The sequence below is a fragment of the Panthera pardus genome, unplaced genomic scaffold (genome assembly GCF_024362965.1).
Source record: "Panthera pardus isolate Hobbes unplaced genomic scaffold, ASM2436296v1 HiC_scaffold_18, whole genome shotgun sequence".
Taxonomy (NCBI): Eukaryota; Metazoa; Chordata; class Mammalia; order Carnivora; family Felidae; genus Panthera; species Panthera pardus.
This window is the reverse complement of record NW_026526743.1, coordinates 2888275-2898627: the sequence shown is the minus strand read 5'-3', so window position 1 is coordinate 2898627 and position 10353 is coordinate 2888275. Positions and strand designations below refer to the sequence as shown.

Here is a 10353-nt window from a genome sequence, read left to right as displayed (position 1 = left end):
CCGGGGCCACCCGATGGCCCGGCTCAAGTGATCAGAGAGAGGACCGGAGCATGATTAGGCACAGCCCATCTGATCCAACATTTTCCAGAGTTGTCCTAGCCGGATCGTCCGAGCGCCCGATCTGTTAGCCCCGTAAGGACAACGAGCTGTTAGAAGGAAAATAGTAACACCCTTCTGTTCGGGGGTCCCTTTTATAAAGAACCTGGTGGGTTTTACACAAATGCAGTTTTGTTCGTATGTTTTGGGGATTTGAGTCAACCTTTCCAGGGAACATGGATGCATTTAAGGTATAAATGGCCTTTGGGGCGCCCCCAGTAGCTCAGTCGGTTAAGCATCCGACTTCGGCTCAGGTCACCCATCTCGCGGTTCATGGGTTCCAGCCCCGCGTCGGGCTCTGTGCTGACAGCTCGGAGCCTGGAGCCCGTTTCGGATTCTGCGTCTCCCCCTCTCTCTGCCCCTCCCCTGCTCACGCTCTGTCTCTCCTTCAAAAATAAACATTTTTTTTTTAAGTTAAAAAAAAAAAAAAACCTGTCCTCACCTTGACCTCGGACTCCCCGGTTTCTGTTGTTGGAACCGGTCTGGTCTTTTGTGATGGCCACCCTAGCGGACTCGTACAAGCCTCTACGAATCTGGGGCCACGGCAGGATGTACTGGGACCAATCCGGGAGCCCGGGTCTCGTTTAAATGAACATCACTGCTGCATGCTGCCTGATCCCTCATCGGCACGACCTCGGAGCCGCTATGAAGGGCTTCGTAATCAGCAAGGCCCGTTTCCTGGGCCAGAGATTGGGGGGGGGGGGGGGGAGGTGCCATGAGGCTGGGGAGGAGGTTCCAGGGGTAAAATGGACACACGCAAGACACGTTTTGTTAAACTCATCCAATGTTTACTGAACGGTAAACCGTTACCCACACTGCTGAAATCTACAACTCACTCATCCAGATCCCTTTCTCCGCCACCCCAAGAAGGAAGCCAGGAGCAGGAGTAACCAGGGGGGGTGCTGGGGGATTCGGGGGCAAGTGGGGAGAGGAGGGAACAAGGCAGGCAGGGTGCAGAGCTACATGCCTGGACACACACACACACACACACACACACACACAGAGGCAAGGACCAGAGGCGTCAGTCTCTGCCCCCACGCAGCGGCCGCAGGGACATCAGGGAAAGACCAGGCGTCCACCAGACATTTCAGTCCTTCCCGTCATGAAGCGTCGGCCACGAGGGGCTGGGCCAAGGTCACTGGACTGTGCAGAGAAGAGAGAGGGGGGAGGGGTCAGATTGCAGGGAACAAGGCCAGGTTGGGGGAGTGAGGGCCCACGACTAAGGGGAAAGAGAGAAGCGATGGGGAAAGGGGGCACCCGGCGGGGGGGGCTCGGTCAGTTGAACATCCGACTTGATTTCAGCTCAGGCCATGCTCTCACGGTTCTTGGGTTCGAGCCCCACACTGGGCTCTGAGCTGGCCATCACAGAGCGTGCCTGGGACTCTCCCTCGCCCTCTCTCGCTCCGCCCCTCCCCTGCTCGTGTGCTCTCGAAGAAACTGAGGCACAAGGACCAGGGGATGCCCGTGATGGAAAAATTGTAACCCTACAGGCAAGGTGGGCCAAGACTTAGTTCTCAGTCGGGTCTCTCGTGAGAGAAATGAGGCTGGGGGCGGGGGGGGGGGGGGGAGGGAGTGCTAGAGGCGGCCACTAGGAGATGCGACTGAACACCTATCACGCGCACCCCACGGGGAAACTCGGTTTCCAGAGAAGCCACCGACAGAAACGGGCTTCTGGGACACCCGCGCCCGCCCACTCCAGCTGCGAGCCCCAGAAAAGACCTCTTCACGGTCACCAACCGGCTGTGCCAGGCCTCAGGCGGGGCCCCAGCTCCTGAGGGTGACCTCTCAGCACTGGGAATGAATGAATGTCCCGCCTGGGGCCTTGGGCCACTGGGACTGGTCTATGCTAACAGTGTGATTCATGGTGGGGCCTTGGGCCAGGCGGTGGCAGCTCCTGACTTCTGGAGGGGCCGGGGGCCAAGGTCGGCCACGGCTTCCCTGTCGCAATACTCCTCGGTGACGCGGGACCGCCAGGACCCGGCCCTGCTTCTCCCTTCGCTGCCTTTTGCTATAATGAACCATAACCGCAGGTGTGACCTTGCTGAGTTCTGCGGGTCCTTCTAGCGACTCACACATCCCGAGGGTGGTCTTGGGAGACCCTGGAAGCCGCACCCGCAAGACGTGCAAACAAGAACCACGGCGCCCTCCTTTCTCTCGCGTAAACCCCACTTTCGCTCGCGTCGGACGAAACCACCCGTTGGTGGACGGCCTCTCTGGGACCCAAGGAAACCTCGTGCTGATTTAAGTAACCGCCTGAGCTGCCGACGGTTCGGGAGCAGCAAATGGTTACGTTTGTGCAGGAGAGGTGCTCTGTGTCGGCCTTTTCAGAATTCGAATCCCCAGCCCCACTGCACGAAAGTGTTCAGCTCGTGCAGCTTTAGAATTCCACAGTTCTTGATTTTCTCTTTTTTCCCTGGCGGCGGGGGGATGGAGGGGGACACACCGTTCGCTTCAGACCCCTGCACGTCAGGCAGGACGCTAGTACGTTTATACCACACCCGTTCAATCTGCTCTGCCATGTTCAAGTTCACACTGCAAAGTGACCTCACTCTGCTCCAGTAAAGGACGTTAAAGAAACGGAACTTGCAGGGCTCAGGGAAGCGTCCGACTCTGGGTTTCAGCTCAGCTCATGATCTCACGGTTTGTGAGTTCGAGCCCCGCGTTGGGCTCTGTGCTGACGGCTCAGGGCCTGGAGCCTGTTTCGGATTCTGTCTCCCCCTCTCTCTCTGCCCCTCCCCTGCTCACGCTCTGTCTCTCTCAAAAATAAATAAACGTTAAAAAAAATTTTTTTTAATACATAAATAAATTTCAAAAAAAAAGGAAAAGAAACAGAACTTGAGTTTAAAGCACCCGAGAACCAGTTTTCTGGAGCAAAGCACCCTGGGGACAGGAACTTGGGTTCACAGGACACTGGGATGGAAGTTAGTTCCAGAACACCGGGGGAAAGACTGACTCTTGAGATTAGGAAACGGTACCAAGTCCTTCCAGACTGTCGAGCGTCAGGAGCTAGACCTTGGTTCTGGTCTGCCCAGTTCTAGAACAGGCCGGATTTGGGGCTCTTCTGGAACACGTTGGCCGGGAAATGGGAAACCAGGCTCGGAAGGTGCTGAAAAGCAGCTCCGTGATCCAGAGCACAAGATAGAAACCGCTACTCGGTCTGGAATACATTGGGTTGGAAACTTGGCCTTGGGTTCCAAACTAGCTGTCAATTCCAGGAACGGGGAGTCAATCACAGTGTCCAGTGGCTGGGCCCCCCTCACCTCTGCCTTCGGGGCCCATTAGCCCTGAGCCAAGGCGGCTTTGATGGCGGCCACCAGCTTCAGAAACTTGCTCTCTGTGTCCACGTAACCATCGCCTCTCTGGGGGTGTGAAGAAGAGGGAAGGAGTAAGCTAGGACCGGGATCCCAACTCTAAGCCAGGCTGAACACAAGGTAGGACGGACGGACGGACATACCTTCTTGGAGTGAACCAACTTCCCCCCTACCATCACTTCAAAGAAGCCGGTGGCCTGGGGAGTCCCCTCGCCGCACTGGGAAGAGAGAGATGTTGGGGGGGCTGAGATGCCCTCTTGGGGTCACCTGCACCCCCAGGAAATGGGAGAATATGGGTGAAGAGTAGGGCCGACCCGAACCACCCGGCGGCCACTCTGGGCTGAGGGGACACACAAGGAGACCGTTTTTGATTCTCTCCCCCATCCCCCAGACTCACGATGTCCAGACATCCGGGGAACTCATCTTCTAACTTCTTCTTGAGCTGAAGATACTGAAAAGGGCGTGGGAGGTCACATCGGGGGGTCAACAGGGGCCGTGCCGCTTGCCGTCCTCCCTCATCTCCCAGGGACACGTCTGGGGGCTGGCCACTCTGCTTACCTTGGACTTGTAGCCTCAAGCACCACTGGTGGGAGGTCCGAGAGAGTGGGTCCCAGGGGAGAGAGGGAAACGGTGGGGATCGGGGGGGGGGGGGGGGGGGGCAGAGGAGGGAAGAGGCAGGCAGCGGGGAGGCAAGAGGGGAACCGGGAAGGGGGCCCAGGAAGACATCAAGAGGGACAAACGACAAAACCAAAGAGGAGACAGAGAGAGGAGAGAAAAGACACACAGAATGTTGAAAGCCGCACAGGCACAGGGGACAGGGGACACCCACACACAAGGAAAACCGACAGAGGAGGAGAGACAAAAGACACGGGGTGCAGAAAAGCGGGGTGACAAAGAGAGACCACAAGTACGAGACACAGGCAGGAGGGAGGGAAACAGAGAACCGCGTTAGGGTAAGAACCGCGGAATCACCGCCCCCACCCCCACCCAGTGGGAAGGTCTAGGGGATGAACCTTTACTCCTGGATCCCCAAGGTCCTACCAGTCCTGAGGACGGGTTCCAAACGCTTGCCCAACCCCCACGACATGCTATTTCTGGACTGGAGTCTGCAACACGCGCCTCCCGGGGGGCCTCAAAATGTCACCCCACCCTCTGCTTTGCTGAGGCTGCAGGAACATTTCCACCGCTGAGACCGATCTGAGCCTTTCAAAATCAGCGACTGCCCCCTGCCCCCTGGCCATTTCAGACTCGGGCTTCTGACCTGACCCCACCCTCTCCCACAACCTATAACCAAAACGGAGCTAAAATTCTCCTCCTTTCTGGGAGGAGAAACGCACTGAACAGGCATTTATTAAGCGCCTACGTGCAGGCGTGTCTATGCAAGACCGCACAGCACTAGATGCCAGCCCTGGGGGGGGGGGGGGGGGGCGGGGGTGTGTATAACGCAGTCAACAAGACAGAAAATCCCCGGTCCACTCGGGACTTTTTCCCTGCAGGGGGGAAGCTGGACCCAACATGTTTAGCACCCGATACCGGCACTCCATCCGCGGCTAACTACTGAGATCACTCTCTCCCCTCTGCAGGTGGAGAAACCGAAAAGATGGAGGGTTCCTAACGACGGGCATCCACAGTATTCGTGCTTTTCAAACCCACGCTGGAACATTCTCGAACCTTCCGGACTCTCGCGGTCCCCACCCCAGGGAGGTTGACGGCGTTGGGGGAGGACCAACCTTAGCGATGACGGAGGCCCCTCTCCCATTACAAAGCTGACCCCCCCCCGCCCCCCCCCGGGGTCCCCGGATGTCTAAAATGACCACCCGCGTGTCCCAGTTCCACCTTGGAGAGAACCTGAGCTGTCCTGAATGCCACGCCCTGGGGAGGTGGGTCAACGCCCTTCCTTCTCGCCCTTCCGCTCACGCCCACCCCACCCCATCCGCAGGGAACCCCTTTTCTCGGGAAAGGATCCCCGTAGGTCCAGCCCCCAGGACCGTCGGGTGGAGGATGGGGTCCGACAGGGGGTCGCGGTCGGGGCCTCCGGCCGTCGTGCTTACCAATAAACGACTCGGATGGCGAGGGCCATGGCTGGGGACCGCAGCATGGGCGGGGCGCGGACAGGCGACCCACCTGCGGCGTGCACCGGCGAACTCCGCTACACCCGGACGGTCGCACAAAGGTTGTTGCTTGGCGTTACACGGCGCGAACCAACGCGGGAGAAAGGCGGGGGGAGGCGGGAAGGGTGGGGGGAGGCGGGCCCCACGGCGGGGGCCCAGGGACCCTGCCGCCCGGCACCCTGAGCCCCCACGCGGGCTCTTCCCCTCCCCCGCTGGGGCCAGGATGCATCCGGACAGGAGTCATCCTGGGGGAAGCCCCTACGCGTCCCCTGGCGGTCCCCCCCGTCCGGGCCGGAATGGTATGGCCCGTGGGGGCGGGGCTCTGGACCAGACGTTCCGCGAACTAAACGGAATTGCTAATAAGGGTGATGGTTTTTCCAGCGCCGGCCGGGAGGGGGCGGCCCTGGGGCCCCTTTTCTCCCCCGGAAGAGGGTAGGAGGGCGGGGTCCGAAAGCATTGGGGGTGTGCGGGGGCGGGCCCCGGAAGCCCAGGTTTCCAGGGAGCGCTGCAGGGTCCCCGCGTTCTTATTCAGGCCTGGCGGCTGGACCCGGGCGCCGCCTGGTCGCCGTGGCGGTCGCCGGCGCTCTCCAGCCAGCCGTCTCCAAGGCAAGGGGGTTCATGAAAGTGCCTGACGCCAGCAGTTAGTTAAGGGATTAGAGCGGGAGCCTTTCCCTGGGCCTCAGTTTTCTCCGTCTGGAAGATGGGCGTAATCGCCTTCAAGGACTACTTACCCATTTAACCAATACGTACCCGCGTACCTGCCTGCCATCAGCGATGCAAAAAAATAGACAAAATCAATCCCTTCCCTAGTGGGAGTGATTTAGCTTGGGGACAGTTGGGGGAGGATGGGGGTTGATGTGCGCACGTTCAGTGCGTTCCTACAGGTGGAGAGCCTTGAGTGTCGGACGCGTGGAGCTAGCTAGCTCGAGAAAGATGAACGCTGCCCTAGACCTTCCCGCCCCAGCTTCTGCCTCCGCCTCCTGGTCCTTGGTCCTCACCTGCTATAACCCTGCCCCGAGGCAGGTGCCAGTTCGACTCTAAGGATTGGCTGTGTGACTTCTGATCCCCGCTGTCTCAGAAGGATATAATGAGCCTGTGATATAAGGCACTTAACACAGGGCTGGGTGCAATCGATGTCCCGTATACAGAGGTCTCTCTCGGTGGCTTCCAGAGCCCTCAGAACAAAAACCCAAATCTTGGCACGACCTGTCCCTGCCCGGTCTCAGTGCCCTAGCCACACGGAACCACTGCAATCCCCCCTTGGACCGCACCGCCCTCTCCGGTCTCTGGGCCTTTGCACATGCTGTTTCTGCCCTCTTCCCCTGCGCGATTCCTGCTCGTCCTCCGAGAAATCGGCGCCCACGTATTGTCGCCAGCTAGACCCCAAGACCTGACCTTGACTGCCCCCCTGCTCGTACTCCTCTGCCTTTGTCCCCCCCCCCCCCCCACTTTTTTCCTTAAGCTCCTTTCCAGTTTCTCTCTTCACTCAGGCAAGTGAAAAGCAAAACCCGCCCCGCTGCGCAGTAGCCACTGCCCAGACGAGACCTCCGGCCAGCCCAGACCACCCAGACCGGCTTGAGCCTAACCCCCTGACCCCACGCGTCCCCGGGCAGGCGGATGATGGAGCGATCTCTCCAACCGCGGACAGCTACCTTTACCTCATTATAATACTAACCCCGCCCCCTGCGCTAGCCTCATTTACATAACACCCCAGGCGAGCGTCGGGCTGTTGCCTTCAGGCGCTCGCAGGACCTCCTCCCTGCCTCTACCTCCGGGAGGGGGCGTCCCTGTGTAAATATTCATCCCACCGGGAGTCACGTTCGGAAGCTGTTTTCCGAGATCTCCTTCCTGGCTGCAGATAAACGCTTCCTTGTGCGACGGCTCAACCTGGTGCAGTTTCTGCCTCGCCCAGGAGCGAAGGGACGCAGGTTCACATACGCTGTGCTAGGGAAAACCGCGTGCTTCCGTGGAAAACTGTGTGCACCCCGTGCGGTGGGAGTTCCAAGTTCCCAGTTCTATAAGGACACAAGTCACGCTGGATACCCTCCTCCAGTATGACAGCATCTTACCTACTGACATCTACCGGTGAACCTGTTTCCAAAGAAGGTCCCATACGGACGTCCCTGGGGGGTTAGCACTTGGACAGACGTGAATTCGGGGCAGGACGTAATCCCACACAGACCGAATCCTTCTGGATGGTGGGCTCTGTTTTAATACCCTGCAGATTGTGGGTAATGCACACGAACTCTCTGCAGGCATGCGCATGAGTTCTCTTTTTTTTAACGCTTATTTCTTTATTTTTAAGAGAGAGTGAGCGCTGGGGCGCCTGGGTGGCGCAGTCGGTTAAGCGTCCGACTTCAGCCAGGTCACGATCTCGCGGTCCGTGAGTTCGAGCCCCGCGTCAGGCTCTGGGCTGATGGCTCGGAGCCTGGAGCCTGTTTCCGATTCTGTGTCTCCCTCTCTCTCTGCCCCTCCCCCGTTCATGCTCTGTCTCTCTCTGTCCCAAAAATAAATAAAATACGTTGAAAAAAAAATTAAAAAAAAAAAAAAAAAAAAGAGAGAGTGAGCGCATGAGCAGGGGAGGGGCAGAGAGAGAGAGAGGGAGACACAGAATCTGAAACAGGCTCCAGGCAAAGAGAGAAGGGGACAGAGGATCTTAAGCAGGTTCTGCGCTGACAGCAGAGAGCCCGACGCGGGGCCCGAACTCAAAACCCACGAGATCATGACCAGAACCGAAGTCAGATGCTTAACCGCTGAGCCACCCGGCCGCCCCCTAAGGGGATTTAATCTGACCTAGATTTCTTTCTTGCCTTTGTTCCCCCATCACTACGGAGGCGAGAGTGATGTTGGCGCTCCAGGAAACTGAGTCAATAGGTTTTTCTGGAGATTGGGCTGTTGACAAGGTTGCCTTTTTCTTGTCATTTGCTAAGATATCCTAAACTGATGGAGACTCACGTCGGGCACGACCTGATCTCTGGCGGGTACAGTATTTGTTTTTCTTTGTTCTGGGGCAGCCAGGAGCGCCTGAGGAATGTCCCCCCCTTGGGGGGGGGAGGGGCGGGTGTTGCTAGATTGTTCTTCGCCCTCTGCACCCGGAGCGCCTCCCCAAACGTTTTGCTTCCCTTTGAACATGCGCTTCAATGTTCCTGATCTGTCAACGTGTCTGTTCTTTGGTCCTGCTCCGAACAGGTTGTAACACCTCACGCGTGCGGACTCCCCAGTCTCCAATCGCACATTCACTTTTGGATTCTGTGTGAGTCCTGATTTTCCCTTTTTTGTTTTTTTTTTCTCCAAAACCTATCTTGTAACAGGACCGCCCTCAAGGAAGCCCCCCTGAGCCCCTTGGCCTGGGTCACGGTCCCCTCGGGGCTCCCCCAGCCGTGTCCTGACTACTCTGTCAGTCACAGGTACGGTTCCCGGTCCCCCTCCCCCTTCCCCCCCCTCCCCCCACTGGCTTTCCCAGCACACCCAGCAAGTGGCCCGGCCGGGCACCCGCGCAGAAGCTCCCCAGAGTGTTTTGTTGGCCAGCCTTTGGGTGGAGAACTTGCCAGAAGCCTCGAGAGAAGAGGAACACCGCCACCCACCCCCCACTTCTGCCCTTGAGAACAAAGGGGTCTTTGTTATCCAGCAGTGGGGAGGCTGGTGGAATTAGTAATGATCCCTGGGCTGGGATTCTCTCTCTCTCTCTTTTTCTCTCTCTCTCTCTCTCCCTCCCTCACACACATACATAGACTGATGGTAATTCTTAAGCTGTCCCCGCCGCCCCCCCCCCCCCCCAACCGGCTACACCATGGCTGCCTCCTGGGGCTCACATTGTGGCTGGGGAGACGGACAAAGGAAAAGCCAGAAACAAATACGTATTCCCCGAGGGCGTAGCGAGTGCCGGGAAGAAAAATAAAGGCAGGAAAGGGTGGCAGGCAGTGCCGGGGCAGAGAATTTTGTAAACAGATCAAGGAAGGCAGCTATGTAATTGGTAAGGGCAGCCAGGGGCGCCCGGGGGGCTCAGCCCGTTGAGCATCCAACCCTTGATTTCACGATCTGATGGGCTTCCAAGTTCAAGCCCCACGTGGGGCTCTGAGCTGACAGCCTGGAACTTGCTTCCCTGTGATGATCCCATTTTCCAGATGGGCAGACTGAAGGCACTCCCCTGAGGTCACACAAAGCACAGAGCAGGGGTTGTGACCCCCGGCTGTCCGGCTGTGGAGCCTGTACTCTGAGCCACCTTCCTGTGGGCCAGCCGGGCGGGGCAGGGGGGTGATGTCAGGGAGCCCGAAAGCTCCAACGCCTGGGTGCAGGGTAATTAGCATCAGGACCACCTCCGTCCGTCTGTCTGTCACTCTGCATGAGGTCAGGGCCTCCCTGGGGCTGCGGCTCCTCTTGTCCCCCTCCCCCACCACCTATCCACGTAGGATCACTGAGCCCTGCACAGACTGAGCCCATCTGGGGAGGACCCCGCTTCGGCCAGTCGTGGGTCCAGCATGTGTGGAAGCTGACTTTCTTTTTTTTGTTTTAATTTTTTTTAATGTTTATGTATTTTTGAGAGAGAGAGAGAGAGAGACCAACAGAGTGCAGGTGGGGGAGGGGCAGAGAGAGAGGGAGACACAGAATCCGAAACAGGCTCTGAGCTGTCAGCACAGAGCCTGATGTGGGGCTTGAACCCACGCACCGTGAGATCACCACCTGAGCCAAAGTCGGACGCCTAACCGACTGAGTAACTTTCTGTTGGGTCGCTCATCTAAATTGTTAAGTTGTAAGTGTTCTTTATATATTGTAGCTACAAGTTCCTTTGTTGGAGATACGATTTGCAAGCACTTTCTCAGTCTGTGGCGTGCCTT

At 58.0% G+C, this 10353-nt stretch overlaps 1 protein-coding gene and 1 long non-coding RNA gene across 2 annotated transcripts; both read right to left on the bottom strand.

The window, feature by feature from the left end:
• Positions 1-862: 862 nt before the first annotated feature.
• SELENOW (selenoprotein W) lies at positions 863-5591 on the bottom strand. Its single transcript, XM_019425850.2, has 6 exons — positions 5459-5591; positions 3966-3990; positions 3805-3858; positions 3551-3625; positions 3357-3455; positions 863-1239 (listed from the first exon to the last, which is right to left on the bottom strand). The coding sequence occupies exons 1-5, from the start codon at positions 5503-5505 to the stop codon at positions 3375-3377; spliced, it is 282 nt and encodes a 93-aa protein (XP_019281395.1). The 5' UTR covers positions 5506-5591; the 3' UTR covers positions 863-1239; positions 3357-3374.
• A 1038-nt stretch (positions 5592-6629) lies between these two features.
• LOC128777998 (uncharacterized) lies at positions 6630-8917 on the bottom strand. Its single transcript, XR_008423279.1, has 3 exons — positions 8349-8917; positions 7457-7790; positions 6630-6693 (listed from the first exon to the last, which is right to left on the bottom strand). It is a non-coding gene; the product is annotated as an uncharacterized LOC128777998 (long non-coding RNA).
• Between the last annotated feature and the right edge of the window lie 1436 nt (positions 8918-10353).